This window comes from Anopheles coustani, chromosome 3 (assembly GCF_943734705.1).
Source record: "Anopheles coustani chromosome 3, idAnoCousDA_361_x.2, whole genome shotgun sequence".
Classification (NCBI taxonomy): domain Eukaryota; kingdom Metazoa; phylum Arthropoda; class Insecta; order Diptera; family Culicidae; genus Anopheles; species Anopheles coustani.
The window spans coordinates 22,917,436-22,940,389 of record NC_071288.1 but is presented as its reverse complement, the minus strand read 5'-3'; the positions used below and the strand labels follow the sequence as shown (position 1 = coordinate 22,940,389).

At 48.1% G+C, this 22,954-nt stretch overlaps 1 protein-coding gene across 1 annotated transcript in view; it reads left to right on the top strand.

The window, feature by feature from the left end:
* The first annotated feature begins 2,434 nt into the window (after positions 1-2,434).
* Positions 2,435-22,954, top strand: part of LOC131272730 (uncharacterized) — a 37,103-nt gene continuing 16,583 nt past the window's right edge. Inside the window, exons 1-2 of the mRNA XM_058274568.1 lie at positions 2,435-2,530; positions 22,465-22,710. Of these exons, the coding sequence (XP_058130551.1) occupies positions 2,435-2,530; positions 22,465-22,710 (342 nt within the window). The remainder of the gene's footprint in view (positions 2,531-22,464; positions 22,711-22,954) is intronic.

Below are 22,954 nucleotides of genomic sequence, written 5' to 3'. Positions count from 1 at the left end.
GTTACACATCGAGTGGAACCGCGCCGTTACGAAAGTTTGTTTTTGGCCGATAAGTGATTCCAGGTAGCGACCTAGACAGGTAGCCGCAGCTAGAGATTGGTCAATAGGTCCAATATTTTAAACCATTTCGGACTGGGTTTTGTGTGGGAATATGCATCCCATAAATCACTTAAAATTTTCCTTATGGAACGCAACATTTTATAAATGAACTGATCTGCGAGCAAGAGTTATTTGAAAAGATAGCAACTGTGTGACAATTTCCCTGAACCACGAGCAACAATTATTCCCTTGCACAACGGTATAGCGTAACGTATCCGTTAATATCGTTTAGTAATCACCATCTTCAGCATCCCTTTAAGAAGCACAAGATTACGAGAAATTGTGCCCGACGTGTAATTAACGGCCGGCAGCATTTTAAAAGCCTCCAATATTATGCTACGCGTCCAAGAAACATCTGTTTTGGCACGTTTAAACGCTCCGTCGGTGATACGGGAAATCAAGCGGCTCGATTACGGTAATAGTTGGTTGGGGTGGTGGTCCGGAGGCACGGCATGGTGTCCGAATGGATGACCATCGGGGTCAGAGGTTGTACCGTAATAAAACCGCTACGCGCGCGATGGGCCTCACTTGGGATGGTCAGGACTTACGCACGCGATAAACTGACGTCCTCGTTTTGGGGGAGACGGCTGTGTCTTGTCGTGAGCTTCGAAAATTTGCATACTCAGCCTGTCCGACGTGCCTGACGGGATGTAGATATACAGAGGTGCGATATTCGGACGCTCATACAACGTGCCAATCACTCCAGGACTTTTGGACCTGGGTTTTGGGTGTATGCAAAACTTCTGTTATCTGACACCGATTCATGATCGGCCATGCGTCGGTGCGTTCGTCGTGTGAATCGGACATAAATCCTCGACGGTTTCGGTGGTTTTCTTTAGACAGGCGAATAGTACGTGCCATCTCTGGTGTTGGACAGGATACGCCCATAAAGACCAACACACCAGAAAACAAAATGAACTCGAGACAGCCGGTGTAGAGAGGAGTTGCTGGTGGATTCTTCGATGGCTTCCAGTACCTCCTTAGCTTTGTACGACACATTTCTCCTTCTCGATGACTACGGAAGCGCGACCTGAAAGGCCTCCAATGGATGAGCAACACCTTCTCCACCCCAACACTCTACACCAGCGTGGAATGGGTTGGAAAATTTGACAGTTTTGAATTACAAATAAGCATTACGGGACTCTGCGGTTAGCCACTGCCCGATGCCTCTCACCAGCTTCATCCAGCACGACCACCATGTTCCCGAACGGCGGCATGCGTCTTCTTAACATCTTGCCTCCCTCAATACTGCCCGTTAGAGTCGGCAGAGGAATGAGGTTCATGGTGTGAAAACTTGAAGCTTGTCTGTTCTTTGAAACGTTCCAAAAGCTGAGGACCGCATTGTAGTTCCTTTAGAACTCTGCTGTCCAGATTCCCACGACATTCGGCGGGGCGTCCGTGACGAATCGCGCGGGGGGTATTCTCTTCTCGACCTTCTGGAGTGTTCGCACTCCAGGGAATCTGTGCTGCCATTTCGCGAATCTGGCGAAATAAGAACCAAGTTTCCAAGCCTTACCCTACACCGCACGCGTACGTTGTGCCTCATTACCCTGCCAGGGACCCTATATCTCGCGATATAAGTGATTTCGGGAATCGGTTTTGAGGTGGTCACACCGACATTCGGCTCTAATGGCACAGCAAAGCCTGGCGTTTTGACTCCCAACTTGAACCTTTTTCCCGAAACGGTGCTGTGGTCATTAACCGGAGCGTTTTAGATATAGTCGCACGATAGGGAACCTTTGCCCGGCCGCGTACGCCCGCTGTTGATATGGTCGAAGAACTTCCCCCACAGAAGGGGGAAAAGATGGACGTTTTCGGGCTTAACTGTTCCTCACCGAAATTGCCTCCTTTAGCTCTGCATTTAGCGCCTTAACCGTTCTAGCTCGCCTCATTTTCTTGTTTTCTCTCTTCTCAAAATATTACCAGCGTGCAAAGAAAAGTGCGTGTGTTTGTTTGTGAGCAGCGTGAAGAAAGCAACGAGGGTACGGTTTGATTGAAGCATCGGAAGAAGCCAAATTACATCTTGCGAGGGTGGAAATTAAACTTACCGGCTCGTGCGGTTCGAGTTCCCCCCAAAAAAAACGAGCCATTGTGTGCAGTGTGTTGGCGTCGGGGCCGTCTCAGCTTCATGATCTCCTCCGCGGTGTGTGTGTTTCGTGTGTAAGCCACCATTGGGGATCGTTGGAGCGTTTGCAGTGCGAAAGAAACATCTTCAAATCGTCAGCAGTGTTTCCCGACACCGGAGTGAGTTCCCAGACACAATAAACAAAGTATAGCGCTTGCCATTCGCGAAAGTGTTCCCTCAACAAACGCACTCGTAGGAGAAGGTCACAGGATGGGTCAGCATGACTTTCGCCGAACTCCATCGGCGACCAGCAGAGGACTGATGACACTAACGGTGCTGCTCGTTCTGGGCATCCTCATCGGACAGGTATGTACACGAACAGCGGGATGAATTGCAAGCGAGGTTCTTTATGATCACCGAGGGAAGAAAAGGAAGAACGAAGACCTAAGTGCCCCGATGGAGGCAAATCTCCTGGTCAACGAGAATGGTCAACCGTTAGCTCGCGGGGACGGCGAAGTGCATTTGATTTGCATATGCGAACACTCGCGAAGCATTTCGCACCGGTCTAGTGCGAATAGTTGAGTCAACAAGAGCAACACCTAGAGGCTGTTGGTACTTGAAACCCGCAGAAAAGCACCCATCAAGGAGCGCCGCTTGAAGTTGCTTCCTTCGTTCTAATGCAGCTAACACCGCAAAGACGAAAAAGAAATCTCCATTTGTCGTTTCAATCACATCGGTATTTCCGCAGTTTCTGGAAGCAATACTTTGACAGAGCCAGGTCTGTCATCCACGTACATGTAAGTGCGGGGAGCGTTTGTCGCACTTTGTTGAAGCGGGATGACACGTCGGATGCATAATGAAGTATGTTTGAAGGTACGACATGGGAAAAACTTATTCTCGTTCGGTTGAAGACGGGGTGGATCTTCAATTGCCATGTGGTTATTTTAAAGCTGTTACAATGCTGCGTTGTTTAAATAGAATACAATATGATTAACACTAGAACTTCCGAGATGTGTACGTGTGCAATTCAACGCGCAAGAATTCAAATCACTATGGATTATTTCGTGAATACTTTTATAGACCTGTTTATACTTCAATACTTTTTACTTTTTATATTTCGATAATGATAAAAAAACGATATTTCATTGAATTGCTATTGAGTTTGACGAAGTGAGTAGCAGACACAAAGGCGCTAGAAAGGAACTGAACCAGTCAAAATTACTGGTCCGGTAATGCTAGTGGTATTCATTAAAAGAGTATAAAAACAACACAAAATTTGTCTTATGTTTGCATGAGCAGATACATTCAATACATATACTCTCTTCAATGGTGAATTTTGTGCTACATCCTTTTCGACATTATTTTACGAAACAAGTATTAGAGTATATAAGTGCACACATCTGAATGCAGTAAAAAAATCATTGTCGAGTTCTAATTTAAACAGACAAAATTGTGTTGGAAATACGAATGTTCTTTGAGCACATTGTGGTATGAGAGTTAATAGAGGGTTTATACTCAGTAGTTGAGTCATCGTCATTATATATATTTTGTCATTCAGGCCACTTAACCCGGATTCAGATCCTTATTATTTGCGAAAATTTCTACTTTTTATGCTTATAGACAGACAAAAAAACAAAAACAAATTGTCGGCAATCGATCGAAAATTGCCCCGGGAATACCCATACGAAAGAGAAGCTTCCAGCTCAAGGAACGATGCAGTCGTTGTTCCGTTTTTTGTACACATTCATCGCCAAATATGTACACATGTAGCAGGAGAAGCTTATGTGGTTTGTTTTTGTCTTGACACACCAACAGTTTCATGGAATTGAAATGTTCTCGCGTTGAGTCATGTTTTCCTCCTCCTGCCCGGGGTCTCAAGATGTGATGAAAAAGTGCCTTCGGCGGAGAAGATACGACCAAAAGAGATCGGCTGAAAGCCCGAAACGTGAATGAAATTTGTAATAATTATGCTTTCGAAGGTATGCTGGTATGCTTGTGACAAAAAAAAAAGGGGAATGCAAACACATGGCGTGTGTGAGTAAGTTTGTGTGTGTGTGTGTGTCGCCGCAAGGGAAGGATGTCATTTTCGTGGAAATATTTGTGATGCATATTAAAAAATATTTGTCCGCCGTATCGTCTCGGTCCCGGTTGTGAGGCACGGGAAAGGCTCGCAATGGGTTGATCAAACCATCGACGGTGACTTCCACGGGCTATGTAAATCATTCGAGCAAATCCTCCCCTTCCAGCCGCTGTCCACCGGTCGCGTCCCAATTGGAATCGGTTACGTTTCGTAACGACCGATCGCACCTACTTGCGAGCCAAGGTGAGCCGGTGTCGGTCTGGGCGTCTTCATTGTGACTTGGCTGTGTATGATATTATTATTTATTCTTCGTGTACCCGTGCGTGTGTGTGTGTGCGCGCGCCAGCGTTTGTGCACATCACATAATGTTGATATGCGCGTCGCCGAGGTCGCCCGATCGAGCATCGATCTCGTGATGAGCCGGGAGCAGCATGAAATTTTCTCCACCTTACGTAACGCCCGTCCCGCGCTTCGATTGACATTTCCAACGGTTTCGGCCTGAGGGCGCCGAAAAATTTCACATGTTTCACATGGTTCATTTGAAGTAAAGGGTTTTTTTTTACCACACTTCCCGCCTCGAATCAGAACTGCGCAAACAACCCACAAGCCAGTCGGGACAGGAAATGTATGTTCACCTCCATAAGTGCGCACACAATAACACTCACACAGCCTCATCGGTCGACTGGCGACTTAAGACGGCCTCCGCTTACCTTGAGTGGCTGCTGCTTAACCGGTGCCGGTGACGTAATGTCATTGGCCGTTTGGTGACGACCCGGACGACGGGGGAAGCGCAGAGAAAAAAAGCCGAGTTGGTGACACTAGCACTGGCTTCCACCTACGGAAGTGTTCGATCGGCGCTGGCGTATGACGGCTTTGGTCAGGAATTGAAGTAGGTTTGCAAACAGACTCTACCGTTTCCTTTCCGGACAATGCCAAGCGCCGTGAAGCCGGTTTGGTCGGGTCGTTTGCTTTAATAATTTAATGTAATGTAATGATTCTTTTAACTCGGAACGAAGGGGAACTCATTGGCTGCCAGTTCTCATGTCAGTCTCTGGTGTTGAGGAACGCATCCAACGTCCGTCGAAATGAGAGTAAGAAATTAAAATCCCATTCGAAACGAAAGTGACCCTTTTGGGTTTGAAAACAGAAAGGATACGGTTTAACCTCTCCTGGACGAAGACGCCTGTTCGCCCGTCGCTTTGCTGATGATGACGATAATAATGATGATTGACGATAAGTGGTCATTCCTGTTGCTCCCGTGCACTTCCCGGGGTGGCCCACCCTTTGCCGCCGCTTGACGCCCCTTTGATTGATCGCCGGTAATTATAATCGTAGCCAAAGACCGGACCCAAACGGTGATTATCCCGCACACTCCCGGAGGAGGTGTTTTTCTGTGTGGCAACCCCGGTGTGTGTGTGTGTGTGTTTTGCCACCCCGGGTTTCGTCCGGGATGGAAGATTTAAATCACGCGCACGTTATCGTACGTCACCGGAAAGGTCGATGGTGGCATCGTACATCATTTTTACAACCACACCATCCATTGGCACCTGATAAAGTCGCACTGCCCTCCGGGCCCGGGGGAGGACGGATGCCGATCTAGTTCTAGCGAGGTGCGAGATAGCATCGGTTTGGGTGTTTTTCTTTTCCATTTTCCATCGCCGGAGGTTCTTGAAAGGGGCATTCCGCCGCCCGGAAGGGAAGGTGAATGAATTGATTTTGCCTTCTTAAAAGCAATCAATCAGCTAGCCTCTTACCACCCCCACCCTCCCTCTAAGCCGCCTCCCACCCACTGCCAAACCAAGAACCAATTTCCCGCCCCTCGAACACGCGCCGGCGGAAACCGGCTGAAAAGTGTTTCCTCATTAGTTCGACAGCAACCATCTTTTGATTGTTTTTCCACCACCACCAGCTGGTGTGGGTCGCCGCGGGAGGAAAATGTATATGGTATATTTTGCATCGGTACAGCAAAAAAAAAAAAAATCAAACTCAAAGAGGAACCGAAATGAAAATGCGCAGCCCAATTTAAATCGCGACGCGCTGCGCCATTGCATTACGAGCGCGATCACGCGTCGGGGAAATCCCTTTGGACTGTTTTTGTTAAATTTTCCGTTCCAACGCTCTGTCTTCCGCCGACGCTAATATTTTTTTTTTGTATCATTATTATTTGCCCCTTTGCCGGCGGGAAAAAGCAATGAAAAACGGTTGCCCTCCCCCCTCTTCTCCATCCCCAACAACTGCTCCAAAAATCAAAAGGGTCGGCAAACGTGGTAGGGTCGATTTCATTTGCGATTCACTTCCGACATCATTAGGTGATGCTCCGGTAATGATTCTGTTGGTGGTGGAGGGGGTGGGAAGAGAGGACGGGTGGTGGGCGGCTGGCAGGCTATTTAGCTTTTATTTTCGTGCCCGGCGCGGACCACAGCAGCATCCACATTTCGCCCCGGGGTGAGAGTGGAAAATCAGCGTGATGATGGTGGTAGTGTTTTATGTGTTCCGAAGCGATCGCGCTGGAATGAAAAAAAAAAGAAAAAACGGCAAGACAAACACCCAGTGGGGTGGATCTTTTCATCGCCCTTCGTGCTGCTGCCGTGTGCTAGTTTTTCTTTTATGATTTTATTGTCTCTATTCAGCAGAACGTCGTTCGTTGCGGTGCGGGTGCCCCGTTTATGGGCACTTGTTTATGTTGGCTCTGCATACTGATGAGATGAAACATTTCCCTCCCCGTTTCCCGCCCGTTTTTGGGGGGGAGGGGGTGCATTTGTTTATTGCACACGGACGCGCGGGCAGTTCTAGATTTGCAATGGAAAGCGCATCTATTTGGAGCGGATCGTATATTCACGAAGCAGGTTCCAGGTGTGAGCATCGGGCTTTTTTTTCGGTGAGTTGGGTTTGGAAAAACGTTTTTTTCCCAGAATATCTGCCTACTAATATTAAAAGTAGATTTTTATTATCTTCTTCTCCAGAAATGGTTGGGAGAACTCTTTTGGGAAGTACCGTTGTCAAGATTGCCTGAGGGTGTAAGCGTCGGTTTTCGAAAGGAAACGAATAAATAAATAAACCCTTTGGAAAGGTTTTTCATAGCGGAAAACACTAGCCAACCTTCAGCACCGAAACTCCACCCCAAACACAACCAAGCACAATGCATAAATCTTCATTTGCGTTGCTAATCACAACCTTCCGAGTCGTTTCCACTTATTCTGTCTACATCCCAATCAGAAGGTGCTCGTTCTAATCAGCTTACGAGTACTGTTACAATCCTTCCCACGGGTCGCCCATCGCGCCATTGGAAGCTGCGTGTGTGTGTGTGCGATGTTTTCTTCCTCAAATCCGCGACTACCTGCGGTGCGGTATGTTTGGTCGAAGTCGAATGCATAATTTCCCATCATCTGCCACCCGCTGCTATTGAATCGACGATCCTTATCCGCTACAATCACGGCCACGACCAAACTGAACGCCTTTACCAGTTCCTTCCTAGTAGTTCCGTAGTCGAGCCTAATTATCACCTCCTCTAGAACTCACCGCGCGTTTCCTCAATCCGTTCTTCGTTTGCATGTTAATTTTTCCCAACCCGGGAAGGTGAAAACGGTTCGACACCGTACGACGACTAACAATTAGATAACAATCAACTAATGGCATGTAATCAGCACTTTCTTTCGCGTCTTCAAACCCAACGGAACAACCCACGATGTCTGTGTGCGGGAAAGTGCAATTAGACGCATCCAAAGAACGCCCCGAAGAGGTACTTAGAAGAAAAGCCAATAGAAAATGATAGTATTTTCCTTCCTCCCGAACCGTTTGCTAATAACATCGCACAGAACGGATGGAGTAAAGGAGTTAATTTTCTAAGCACCTAGCACAAACTGTGATGGTGATGGTGGAACTTTCGCTCTTCTGGCCTCGGGCACCGCCACGTCAATCAGCCCGCATTCGCTCACCAGCCACTCATTAGCATCGGGATGGCGGCGATGTTAAGGGCCTCCCGAAGACGTCGACGCGGTTTTGCGTTCGCTTGCATTCGCGGACGTACGTGCATGTGCTGGCGCTGCACTGCGCTGTTGCGTCATCGTTACGTTACCGGGGGTCGCTCGGAAATGCATCATGCAGAACTGCCCTTTCTCCGCACCCAAGCCAACCACCGAAGCGGGGTTGAAGCGCGCACACGATCCGTCGAAAGGCCGGGGTCGAATTTTTACGACAATTCGTGGAAGGCAGACATTTTCGTCGTCGTCCCCCACCCTCCATCCGTGTTGGGTGCCCGCTGATTTTTGCTTTCCGTTTTCGATGCAACAGCATCCTGCACCGTGCACTCATGGGGTGCATACGTGTAGTTTTCTTTATTTTATTTTTTTTGTTTTTGGCACTCGCCCTCCGGTCGCCAATCCGTCGCCGCGAAACCGGTTTGGTTTGGGGATTTCGGGTTGAAACGTTTTTCGAATTCGCCTCGCCTAACGCGAACGGAGGTCGTTGCATAAACGTCCTATGGCTTCGTCCTGGTGGATGAACGAAAAAGGGAGAACCCTGGTGGAGAGCCCGCGGGTTAACGATACAAAAATCTAACATGGTATGACGGTTTCGGTTCGGTTCGGTGGTGGCGTGCCGGAATTTGCAAACCCTCCGAAACGGTGGGATGATTTATCAGTCAATAACCGAACCCGGGTTGGTGCGGTGGGAACTGTACAATCTATTTCCCTTCACCTCCCCGGGTGACTGCCATTCCCCCATCAAGCCCTAGGAGATCGTGACCGTGCCGTGATCAGCCGATCGGAGTCCTGCCAGTGGATTTCATCACCGGCGAGCAAAAATAATGTGTGTCTGTGCCAACGGCCGGGAGACATCAGCGCCCAACCACCTGGAATCGGCGCGAAACAATGTTTGCCAGACGGTGTCGTTCACTCCCGGACACCGACGGGTGTTCCGTGTTCCGTTGGCCAAACTGGATTCGAACCTTGCACGCGCGTTCCATGTTTGGACCTTTGGGGGTTCGTTGCCTGCCCGGGCGTTGGTGTCGTTCGATTTGGAACGGCCAAAACCCCGAGCCGTCCGGCCTGCAGGCTACCGGTTTGCGGACAAACGGCGGTTCGGTCTCGCATTGTGCGGGAGTGGCACAAGAAGCAATAAGCCAGGATTAATACATATTTCACTCAGAGTTCGCGCAGTGTACATGGATTTTGCGCGTGGGTTGATCGGCCGGGACACACGTTGTTCGGGGTTCGGGTGGTTAAATCATTAACCGCTTTTATTTTCTACCTCGCCCCGCGGACCTGCAAACCCCCGGGGCAACGTCCTGCCTAGCGGGTCTTACACGGTCGAAACCTTGCAGCAATCACCATAAACCATATTGATTTCGCAAACTGCAGCACGCCCGCCCTCGTTCCCGTGCATTAAGGCCCGCCCGCTGCGATGCGTTCCGTCCGACGTAGTGGCCACTTAAAGGATTGCTGGATGGAAATAAAATACAACAGAGCGCGGTGCAAAAAAACAGGTTTCCCCCTTCGTCGAGTGCTAATCGACATTTCCCTGTAAAGCCGTGGATTGTCCGCATTGTAATGTGACTGGTAACGAAATGTTCTGCCAGGCGATGGACCGTCCGTCATCCCGCGCGAACGGTACAGTTTTCGTTGCCTTAACGCGTTTTATCTACCGTGATGGATGACACACAAAACGAGGGGGGGCGGGGGAGAAAAAGCATTATGCTTAAAGCTTGAAAAGTTTACTGTTTCACTCCGAGCGTTTAATTTAAACAACCCAACCAATCGCCCACCGGAGCTTATCGCTCCGAGAGGCTCTGTTTTGATGGGCCTATGATAACGCAAACGGCCGTACCGTTCTGAATGCTGGCCCGTTACACGCGTCATGCTCAAAGAACCGACCCACGGCGTAAGTGGCTAATGGGATAGTGAAAATTAAACGACGGGGAAAGCGAGAATACGTGAAGCGCTTAGCTTGCGCGCTCCCTTTACCTCCAAACATAAACCCATTGCGCTGGCGCCATTAAGTGTGGACCACTTCTGACGGGCGGGCGGTCGAAATTACGATCGTTCTGGAATCGAAAAAAAAAACCCACCGAGGTCCGGCGAACAGCGATGGGCAGTTTTGCTGTGTTTCGATCATTTCCCGCGTGTGTGCTGGAACTGCTTCCATGCGCTCAACATCTGTGTGTTGACTGTGAGCCAGTCATAATTGGTTTTTCGTTCGTTCCACTCGTCATTTTCTTCTCCAATGTGCGTGCAAGGATGTTAAGGACACCCCAAGAAATCCACGACGTTGAAAAAACAACGAGCATATGGTGAGAGTGCGATAAAAATAAACTCAGACTTTTCCCGCTTTAATCCTGCACTCAGCAGCTCACCATCGACCACGGAGCTCCATCGCCGTCTGTCAATAGGTTCCGTTACAGGAAGGTCTTCAAGGTACGCCCCACCGTTCGATTGCAGCTGCAGTTGGCGTCTTTCCGAATTGCGAGCGCCGCCATTCATCCGGAACAGAACCGCATCGGAAAAGCGGCAGCTTCGAGTTACACGATCGCCGATTAGAGCCGGTACGATCCCGCTACGATTTGTTTGCTTAGCATTCCCGTCACGGTTGATCGGGCGGTTCGGCAGGAAGCTTACCGGGACCGGTGCTGGTATTAATTTTCAATCACTCAATCATAACCGAGCGCGACGATGGCGGCGCGGGGATGGGGAGGGGGCAAATATCAATCAGTTGCGCCACCTGTCCCGCCAACCCTCCAGAAGCCGTTAGCTGTGTCCGTGTGGTCCGTGGACACGGTCCGAATGTTTGCCGCGCAATTTTCCCTCGATTTGCTTCATTGTTTAATTAGTGCAGCCCGTCGAATGGGGGGGGGGGGGGGGGGTTCTTTACGTTGAATGGCTTTTCCGGGCGATCAAAGGGCCTGCCTGCACGAAACCGTGCCGCGCTAGAATGGACGAAAATGGATGCCTTTGTCAACGGGGGCTGCTACCAGCCGGCGATGGCTCTTCCGAGGAGGAGCGTATCGTTCGTGAAGCCATCGCGGGTGTGCGCCGTGGAGCGAAGTAACAATTACGCCAGCGTGAGGTAATTAATTACTCTCCGCCCGCCGGAAAGATCGTCATCATCCTCATCATCATCATCAACATCAGCATCACCCTTCGCACCACGGAAAGATTCCTTTTCGGTTCCGCCGTTCCTTCGCGAAACGGAAGGGTGGGTTTGCCGTCTGCCACGATCGCTACTGATAAGTGAAAGCGCTAACGGGACCGAAGTTAAACAGATTGTGACAAGCGCCGGAGACGGTTCGGTGCAGCGATCGTGAGGCGGCAAACCGTGGGCACGTGGGTTCACCCCTCAGAACACTCGTGGTGGGAGGGTGGGGAAAAAGGGGGCCCATTCAGTGAGAAATCTTTCGCTGACATCGTGGACGGCTACCGGCTACCACGCCGATGCACTTCCGAGAAGCGGCTAACAAATGACAAGGAGGAGGTTGTACTTGTTAATTAAAAGTATCTAAAAGGGGGAAAGGGGGGGTGTGTGTGTACGTGTGTTTCAAAGAAAAGAATCTTCCCTTCGTGTACAGACTGGCTGGCATGGAGGCGACCGTAGATTGGATGGTGATTATCGGGCTGCCGAATGACGATGTGAAAACAAATTGGAATGATTTATACGACGCTGTTGAACACAGGAATAACGAATAACGAGGTGTTGAGTTTAAAAAACATAAGCATACGCACGGTACAGGATAAATTTTCACATCCAACCGTTTTAAGAAGAAGAAAAAACAAGAAATAATAATTCCATGTTTGTTATAAGGATCTTCCCAATTGATTCTTTTGCGTTTAAATCCAGCGTGAGAAGTACCATTCAAAATATGAATCGTTAATCTAAGTTTTTGGGTTTTCATACACAGTTCCAGTAGCAGGAATTAAAACATTTTATTTCAATACGGTAAGCAATGCAGCAAAATCAAAATTGTGATTGATTGGAACAAACCACACATCTTCTTTAAAAATGATTATGTAACTAGCAAATACACAGTTACAATATTGAACAGCATCTTGAAGTGAAAAAATAGTATTAAGTTTTGAATATTGGAGGATTGAAATATTACTTAAAATTATTTCGCAGTTCATTTTGTTTATCACGAATATAATTTGAATAAGTTGGACGTATAATTAAGGACCTGAATCCTTCCTCTTTATAACATTGTAAATAGAAGCGCTTTGAAAAAGTAAATAGGGATGCATCTTTTATTTCATTCAAATGAAAATAAACGAATTGTTGAAATCATGGTTACATCCTTTTAGATGCACGCTAAATTTTTCGGACTCAACTCTTAATCCCCTGCCTATTATTATAAAGATGAAATTTTATTCTGTTATGAAATTTAAGTTGCACTTCAGTTTAAACCCATTTGTTCGTGATTGGTTTGTGATGTAAAGTTTTCCCCCAAGGGATATTGGAAAGGGTGTTAAAACGTTCGGTCTTAACATCTCAACATCCCCCAGGGATCGTCAGTAACTCTCTTAACAACTGGTTCAGACGGTGTTGTGCATGTCGAGCCTTCGCCGTAACGAAAGCCCCCGAGGGAAAGGACGCGAACGAGGCTCAGGAATGGCCATGCAGCTGGAAATCGGTTTGTTATCGATGGAGGGAGGAGGTTGAAAGTATTCGCTGGCATGTTGGTTGGATCACACAATCTCCGATGGTCAACTCCGGTCGGCACGAGTAATTAGATCCTCATGTGCGCACTATGTTGCGGTTTGCTGCTCGAACAAATTTCGGTGATCTCTTTGTGGCCTGCGGTCAAATACCGAAACGGACCCGAAGTAAATTGTGCGTCGAAAACCGGACCAACCGGGCGCAATGTCGGAAACATGGTAGAAGGAGTAAGTAATCGGCATTTTCGGATCAGCGGCATCTGCGCCGGGTGGACCGATTTCTTTCAATGGTAATGAGCCATTGTTACTTGCCGGCCAAACGTCCGGGCGTGGGTTAAATCAGTCCGATCAGTCGCAGGAAGGTCCTTTCGGAGCTCGCTCGAAACACAGGAATTTCGACCCATTCCGATGCTGACCGATGGGCGCTCCGCAATGCATCCGTAACGACGAGTGTAGCGCAATTGTTATTTGTCCTGCGTGTGCGTGGATTCCCTCCATTGAGTTACCGCAAGGGTTTCGAGTACATTTATCTCTTCGGGCCCAGCGCGATACATTTTTCCGGCCTCAGCCCGGGTCGGTTCCGTCGCTTGTCATAAAACACCATCTTTTATTGTTGCCGCTCGTATGCAACCATCCCGGGTTGCCTTCGCACAATCCTGCTGGGTTCGTAATAAACTTGCTCAAAATATCGACACCGTTCCGTTTTCCTTCCTTCGGTCGATCCTCGCCCGAGACGAAACGAATGCAATCGCGATCACCCAACACGGGCTGGCAGGATACCATCGGGGGGGCCCTTTTTGCCACCCTCCTTCGAGAGGCATTCCGTACTAAAATTATTCATTTCGCAATTTCTCGCGAAATAAAAGCGGTCCGCTTTTACGACGTGCGCAAGCGATCGAAACGGACGTCGCGTGCTGCTTTTTTAATGCTCGCCCGAGATCCCGCGGACATGCGAGAGAACAGCCGGGCGGCATGAAAAGTGTAAATCCGACAGGTAAGGACAAAACGAGAGTGAAATCGAATTATCCGGTCGCGTTGCACAATTGCGCGGATCCGAATGCTCGGAATCGAACGATCGGAACCGGGGAACTCCTGCGGCTCGCTCCATCGAACGTTTTGCGCAATGAAAATCCCTGTCCGTGTGGTCGCGGATGTCTTTACTGGCAATGTTTCCCTCGGTACACGGTGGGCACGGTTTTCCAATTGGAAATTTATACTGCTCCGCATCGCCGTGCCGTAAGGAACGTTGTGTCACAATGTAGCAAAGGGTTTATGCTTGTATGGAATTATGGTTTTAATGTTTCCTTCTCTGATAGCACAACCAACCCTTCGAGAGACAAATGTGCATTGGTCATTTGAAGAAAAATGGAAGCTTGACGCATATTTGTCGGGAAAGATCGATGGTGGAAAATTTTCTTGCTCCAAATACTTTACTCGGTTGCTTTGACTCATCACAAATCCAAAATGTTCGAAGCAAGGAATAATGTTAATGACAGACAATTTGATGTTGATCCATTTGGATTTATTTTGAAATTATTTAATATTTTGCCAACGTTATATTTTGATCGAAAAATAATTGCATATAGCCCCCGGGTTCGGAACATTAGGCCCATGCTTATACGGAGCTGTCCATGCATACATATGGGAACTACTAGATCGTTATGTTACTTATTTTTCTTCATTTGTTAATCACTCAAATTAATCACAATAATTTCCTGAACTGAACTGAAAATGCGCATTTCATATGCCATCTGCTTTCGCGTGAAACGATTAGAAAGCCTTTACGCATCGCCATCGCGGGTAGCTGTTGTTTTACGGGATTCGAACAGTTTTTGGCCAACCGGGAAAAAGAGGTGGTTAACCGCCCCTCCGAAAAACGAAAAAAAGGGCCCCAAATTTAGCACACTTTCCAAATCGCACGATCGCAAAGAGTTTGTGTGCATGTGTGTGTGTGCGCGATTTTGTGCAAAAATCCCTAGCTATGGTTTTTGGCTTTTCTTTTCCAGCCTTTATCGTCAGTTCCGCGTGCTAATGAATGAATGGATGGAAATTTTTGCAAAACACCGTTTCCCAACCCCACTCTTGGAGCGAAAGTGGCGCGTTTTAAGCGCCAACCGCGCGGCCCGTCTCACTTTTACTTCTAGCGGTTCGGCACTCTCGAGGGTGGCATATGTGGGGTGAATTTAGCATCCCCCCTTTTGCTGATGCCGAGGAACGGTGGTTTTTAATGTTGATTTCAGCGTGCAATTCCGACGCAGCTACAAAGTAACGCTACAGAACGGCTAATCAAAGCGCATTCCTGCGCCGCCTTACCGAATCCCTTATTCTTTGGCGTGGGTTCCAGAAGGGATAGAACGTTGGCCGTGGCTAATGCGCCAGGTGCTCCCTGGGGACGTTGTCGGTTCCCCCCGCGGAGAGGGAGGGTTGAACTGTAATTCACTGTTTTCCCTTCCCGATTTGTGGTTTGTGGTTTTGACGGAAACAACACACAGGCTTTTTCCGTCCGCTGCTCGTGGCGAAGGCTTGTTGCGGTTTTGCGGTGCAGCGATCGCGACGGCCTAAGAAGGGGGGTGCGTATCGAATTGGTGGAATGATACGTGGCGTAAAACATAGTAGGTAAAATGTGTAATGGTACCATCGTGGTTTAAACCGAGATGCAGCTGTCGCTGGTTGCCTCCGAAGACGACGACGATCACGACGACGCATGAAACACAAAAGACGAGCAGCCATCGTACGCAGTCGTCGGGATCAGGCGGACGGTGTGCCCGAAGATTGAAGCACCCCATGGTGGCCTTGATGCTGGTGGTGGTGGTTGTTGTCACGGTTAAACCCCGAGGGAGCCCACGTACTCCGAGCGGGAAGGTTAAGATGTAGGGTTGGGTGTTCTTAACACCTCCTCAATTCTTGCGCTCGATGCTGCTGCGCCCGTGGGCAGCGTTTGCGCTGTTTGCGGACCGCCAAGACCTGGTGGCGCAAGTGCAGACCCGCACGCCACGGTTATTTTCGTTCGCTTCGTTCTTTTGTGGAGGTGCGACGTCCCACCAGCGAGCGGACTCGTGAAGGCCACCAGGGTCTTTTTGGGGTGGGAGTCCGGTCGGGTGCTGCCCATTCGATCAAGCTGCGAACACGGTGGCACGCAACACCACGATGGCGGTCGCTCGTTCATTGACCGACTGACCAACGCTCGTCCCGTGAGACATGGCTCGGTTTTAGGCGCACGAACCCAAAAAACAATGGACCGCTTGGCTTGGCGGGTTTGTTTTAGCATGCTCTAATTCTTGCCATAAACCCTCGTAAAACGGTTACCACCCTCTTACCCCGCTGTGTAAATGTGTATTCAAATCTGGCCGGTCGCGGTTTTTCTCCCAAACCACAAACGCTAATCGTATGCGTATCGCAACCCAAACAACGCTCGGTGCAGCTTCACCGCGCTGGGAAACAATGGACGAAAGCTGTTTATGCTCGCAAACATTAATAAGAGCAGCAGGAAAGCATCAGCAGCCGCCATCTTCTAGGCGGCGCAGCTAAAAAACCCCTCCCGTCGTAGAACGTTTGAGGAAAAAGGAACCGCGAGACGCTCGTCCGCCCTAGACCTTCACCGGAGCGGGGCCCTAGTTTATTTTTTTTTATCGTAGCGTTTATTGTTCACTCATAATGCCCTTCGCAAAAGGGTCGAACCGATCTGGAAGTTATTGGCAAGATGGCGCGCGATGTCTGTGAGCCCTCGGAAAACAGATTAAGTCCCGCGATACGGTACCGGTCGGGGAACGAGCGTGCGTAATTAAATTTTCGCTCAGATCTCGAAGCGGGCGATTCTCGGTCCATTATAAAGGTAATCGGAGGATATGGAGGTGAGACCGGGGACATGGGTGGGAGGATTACGCCTATTCCCCGGTTGGCCTCACTGAGAACAGTTTGCGGGAATTGGAAACGAAGTAAAGAAACCTGTTAGACTATCAAAATCCTCCCCCAAAACTCCGACTTTACCGACCAACGGAAGAACGGTTCAAAATGAGCTGCGAAATAGCAAAAATATTGAAACGGGAAGATAAAAGAAAAACGTTAGTCGAAGATTTTCCCAGACCGCGATTGAAAACCGTGCTGATCAGCGTGTGAATTTTACGATCAACGGTTCCTACCGACATTTTGTGGCCGATCATTGAAGTCTTCGGTCTGTGGATAGCGGGAAGTAGCGGGTAGTTTTAAGAACCTCAACGATTACGTTCACTTCAATGTGTGCTGGAAACTGTTTCAACCCTCCCGTGGGTGGGTGGAATGAATGATCGCTCGTTGGTTTGCTGAGTAAGGCCAAACAGAACTAATTAAATGATCATGTTTGAGTTTTGTTTTTTTTTGCAATACGTGTTCTAGACTCACACGTTTTATGATGCTGATTAATTCCGCCTCCCATTCCGATTCTTTTTCTTCCTTGTTTCGGTTCGGAAATTAGCTCGCATTGTGTTGGAACGGAAAAAAACATCGACCACCTGTTCAATTTGACACAAACCGATCAGGCTCTCATATGGAAGCAATTCGTTGTACACTTTGTAGTGGTCGTATGCAGAGATCGACCCGTCCACCACATTTCCACATACCAGGCAAACCCCTTCGGGTGACATAACTTATGCGGTCATATGCAAAAAAAACCTACATGTTTGCAGTTGTGCCATCCGCTTGATGGTTCGTCCGATAGGCAGCGATGTCTGCAGTGAAGTATTTAACATCAACAATCGAACACGATGTCCGGACGGAAAACCGACCGTTCGACCACCGTGCGGTATGACGCTCTTCGTGCCCATAACATACGGTCGCACCTGAGGACGTTCACTTTCCCTCGTGTCCGCGAAAACGGTTGTTGACTTTTCGATGGGCCGGGTGACGTGATGATGCTGGTACCTGATGTATGTAGGTCGCACAACTGGAACCCGCCGTGTTCATCATCATCATCGAGTGTCGGATCTGCAGTGTTGCATAGAGCGGTAGCGTTGTCGGAGGTCGTTTTGTTGATGGGTTTGATTTAATCGAGAACAGATCAATCTAGCCGCCTCCTCCTCCGTGTTTGACTGTATGCTAATGTGCCCTTTCCTCCCCATGGGCTGGCATTGAACATCGGAAGTGGTGGAATTGTCGCATTACAAAACGCTGATGTCAGCAACAACAGCAGCACAAAATGCACAATTAAAATCTTGTTAAAGCTACTGCTAAAGCCATCATCGGAAATGCAATTACTTCCATTGGAACTGGCAGGGTTTGATTAATTTGATTTTCAAAACGATGATCTCAACATATAACGTGTGTTGAACATTTACCAGTTTGGGCAGAGTCTTAATGTAGTTCGTAGTTAAAACAAAAAACTTTCATAAGCAACAAAATCTATATTCTAATCGTCCTTGTTTGTCCATCTTTGAATCATTGTTGTTTTTAAAAGAATTGTTTCTTGGTGAATATTTGGTCATTTCTTTGTCAACATGTTTGCTTACACTAACAATAAGAGTTTATTGGGGACTGTTAGAGTATAACCGTTTCATATCTGGTATTTATATAATGTTAAAAACGATAAATCAAGAAGAGTAACATTTTCTTGAATTGAATAAAACAGAAATACAATTTTAATATTATGTTGAAAATGTAATCCAATGGAACAACTGTCTACGAAAGGTCTCAAACTATTGTGAATCGTTAAGGTGTTTTCAATGGATGAAACGACCACAGTTAACAAGACTATACCCGTTTTTTTTTAATTACCACCATTCCATTAATTAATTACATAATTATCGATTAGAGGAGTAGTTGTATATCTTTAGGTGAACTTCCCACGATACCAAAGCAAAAGAAAGATTGTACAACAGATCAAGAAATCGGTAATAAACATTCCACTGTTGAATGTGCGCATCTATAAAAGTCGTATACCCGTTACGGAATGTTTTTCTTTTCTGAGGACTTAGGCGATATCCATAAAATTCTATTCAAATGCACCCGTTTCACAGCGACCTAGAGCATGACCATGTGGAATGTTTTCGTAATTGTCACCCGTTCCGGGGAGGTCTGCTAGAATCATCCTAGAATGCTACTCACGTAGCCTCTAAAGACGCTCTAATGATGATCGACTGGAGTGGTGTCACCACGTTTGACTCGTTGCTCTATCGTTCGCGGTCTTGAAGTGATCATCGGCTCATCAAAACGCACACGTCAACGCGCTGGAACGCGGTCGCGGTTGGCGGCCCGCGGGTGCGATTCAGGTCTCATTTCTCTAATATGATTAACGATAACGACCGGAGACGATGGTTGGCGACGACAGATGGGGTGGATCCTGTGGCGTAATGCAGCCAAGAGGTGGAGAAGTCGGTTCCCGCTTGGAGCGGGAAACGGAGCGGGAAACCATTCCCAGCGCCGACCGTGGAAAGTGGCCCGGAGGAAGTGGCCACCAGCTTGAAATGTGCAGCGTAACCGTTTTCCACCCGTTCGGGGGAGGTAGAGGGGGTGAGAGACGAAGGCGGTTGAGAGGACCAAAGGAAGGCGTCCGAAGTGAGTGTTAGAAATGAGGTTAAGTCAAGCGTTTCCCATCGATTGGAATTTTCTCAGCTCGTCACCGCGCCTCGGCTCGCTGCGGTCGTCATCTCGTGGATGATCGATCCGAGGTGCCGCCAGCTAATTGTGGACCCATCGTGGCGATCGTGGTCGCGGTGGATTTCTTTTATAAGACCCCCATCGAACGGCAGCGCCTCGGTGGGCTTTATCTGGGGCCTTCGGATAAGGGGCAGGCGTCGTTTTTTACCACCGTATTTTTCTTTTCGGATGGCATCAATCGGAAAATCGACAATTACCACCTGTCCGCACACAAACACCTCCGGCCTGCGAGTAACCTCTGGCCCGGACGGATGCAGACCGCCAATTATCGATCGTCTGACTGAAATCGGACTCACTCGAGACGAGTGTTTTGATTGGCCTCGTACGCCACCGAATCGTTCGTGGGAAGGGGATGCAGAGTACAGGAGCATTGGGAGAACTTGTTAAGTGGCAATGAATAAAAAAAGCAACCCGTAAACATTGCTAACGCGCCTTCTCACAGTCCACAATCGGGGTCCGAAAATCGAACCGGGAGGCTCGTCTTGTGCGTGGCCTTTCGTTCGCGTAACCATAAACAGTTGCTGGCGGTGGCCAAAGCCAAGCCCCAAGTGGCCTTCGGTGTTCGCTGGGGCATAGCAATTTTCACCGGCGCACCGTGTTTCGGATGGAAAGGGGGTGATTTTCCGCCGCCCGACCGCATCTTAGGACTTGCTGTTAGCACCTAGAGGCCCGTTAGGATTTATGCATTTATGAGAGGTTAAATTCGTTTTGGGAGTCGAAGATAGCAACGACAACCCGCCGTTCGCCTTGGGAATCGGTTCGGCTTCATTGCGCCCCGAGCACGGTGGACACGTTTTCCTTTCGCGTGAAAATTGATTCATCATTCGATTCGGTTCTTTGGCTCTGAGGGGGAAGGGAGTTGATGGGAGTAGGATTTATATTTTTATCTATATATTTCATGCAACTGTTATGCAATTTTCGATTATGATGAATTGATTATTAACTATCAAAAAGTGTCACATTTAAAAGGTGAACCATTTTGATGTAAAACCAAATTGTGATAATCCATGTGATTTTTTAGAATGATATAAGAATGGTTAAAAATAGATAACATGAGCTACGTTAACGCAATCATTTAAATGGCAAAATTAATATGCAAAAATAGAAGGAAAATTTAGACGTTGTCGAGGAACTTGTATGATAAGCAAAAGGTACATGTCCAACATCATACTTAATTATTCACATCAATTCCATTTTACTCATTTGATTAAAGACTTTGTTCTTCAATCCAAATCCATAGTTATTTTATTTGACACAACATGACTTGCTTTTAACACGTTGACTGCCAAGCCTTTTTAGCTCATTTTTTTAGTACAATCTTTTTTAATCAAATTTGTTTATACCATTCATTAAAACGATGGTTTTTGAAGGCTAAACAAAAACTTAGCTTCCCTGAGAATTGATATAAAATATGCCTATAATTTTTAAGTTACATTTTCTTGTATTTATCGGGTAAAAAGTTTTTAGATCTAATGACAGTTGGCTATCAAAAATGCTAGCCACGGTAGTCAACGTGTTAAAAATGGTTTTGCCTTACAAAAACACTTCCTCTTTTACCAAACCAATAAACTAATCTCATTCGTGCTATTACTTTTGAGAAAATTTTTCGGTTCTCTAACAAACAAAAAATTTCTCTTCGAATTAAAAAATCGTTCTATTTCAAACCGTTATCTCCTCGAACAGCACGAGATTAAAACGGCCAAGAATTTCTACCCAACATGCACAGAACAATGAACTCACGAATTTTGGCTTTTCTTGCCAATGGTACGCCCACAACACCAGTTTTGCGATCGAACAGAACCAAATTCCGCAACCTAAGACTACCTGTGTCTTTCCTTATCCTGACAATCGCGAAAACCGGGTCCCGAAATAAACACAACGGGGTAAACGAACGGATCGGTGGTGGTGTCCCGCGATTTGTGCACCAAGACAAGTTTCTCCGTGTGACATTCGCGCCCATGCGGAACCGCTTCGGACTGCGGACGGCTTTGCTTCCATACAGCCAAACAGCGCTGACATTGAGCCCTCTCGCCCGACGATCGCCTTGATCGGCTCAAGGTGCCGAAGGTACGTCCGTCCGTCAAAAGAAAAGAAAAAAATCGTTTGCCACCTCCACGTGGATGACAACAAATTAGATCCGCCGCCGACCTTTTCGGGGAGAGGGGGTCTGCTTCTTCTTCTTCTTCGCCCTCGGTGGTCACGTTCGGTGAAACCTGTCGCACTTTTGGCAGCAAGCAAGCAAATCGTGACTGACATTTAAAATTCTACCAACGAACCACATCGGTGTTCGGGTAAAAGTAGAAGTGATTTTGTTCGGTTTGGGAGTACGATTTTCCAACCCGCAACCTTTGCCGCTTGATGTTGATTTTACGGTTATAATGGCGGCACACGCGAGATGCGTGAATTTTTCGGCAAACACCCCGTGGCAAACTTCATCAACGTCAGCTCAAGGGGCACGGGGGTCCTTTCAGCTGTCACTTTGCGGCATTGATACGCGGTTCCGTTCGAGCCCTGCGTACTCTTGGAAAGGCCCAATCCCAATACACGGCGGAACCCGTCGCTTGTTGGTCGGTTGCGCAATTTCATTCCTCGGCCCTATTGTCCGGAAAAAAAAGTGGCCGGGCAAGGGGTTACCTCACAGGGCAACCATTAGTGAAAGTGGAGCTTCTCAGCGGGATCTCCGGACGGTCGTTAAGAAATCCGGACCATTTCGGCGGCTCCAACACGGACACTTCCCGACCCGACGGGTGGTACATTTGTATATTTGCATGAAATAGCCCTCCGTCGGCCATGGGAATGTTTTTCAGCGTAGTTTAATTAAATAAACCCCGGACGGTGGGATTCGGTGACGGCGTGAGATAAATCATAGCACCGGGAGCGGGACGTGTTCCGCAAGGCATATCCAAATTTTAAACTCATCTTTCTCTTCTTTTCCTTTCCTTCCTCCTCCGTAGGTCACCGGGCAGGACTCGGAGTTTGCGCCGCACGTCACGGCCACCTGCAAGTCGGGCACGATGAACATCCGGATCCAGTTCGCCGGCCCGTACAACGGCGTGGTTCACGCGCGCGACTTCCGGACGCCGGCCTGCATGGCGAACGGCAACGGGTCGGCCTCGCTGGCGCTCAGCCTCAACCTGCTGGCCAAGTCGGGCAACAGCGAGTACTGCGGCATACTCATCAGCAACGTGAGTGGTGGTGATGTAAGCATTCCCTGTTCCCTCGCTTCTAACGCGCTTTAGCTTTAGTTTAGGTAAACACATTCACAGCTCGTTTGCTGTCCGGAACGACGGAACGGTGGCCAGGTTTTCCTCGTTCACCGTTTTGTGTTCGTGAGTTTGAGTTTGTAGTTTTTGAAATTTGAGTCCGGACCCAAAACGGCAGCCAAACGGCAACGGAGTCCGACCCGAGTCCAGTTCCGTATGCGCGCAGCGTGTTTACTCGCGA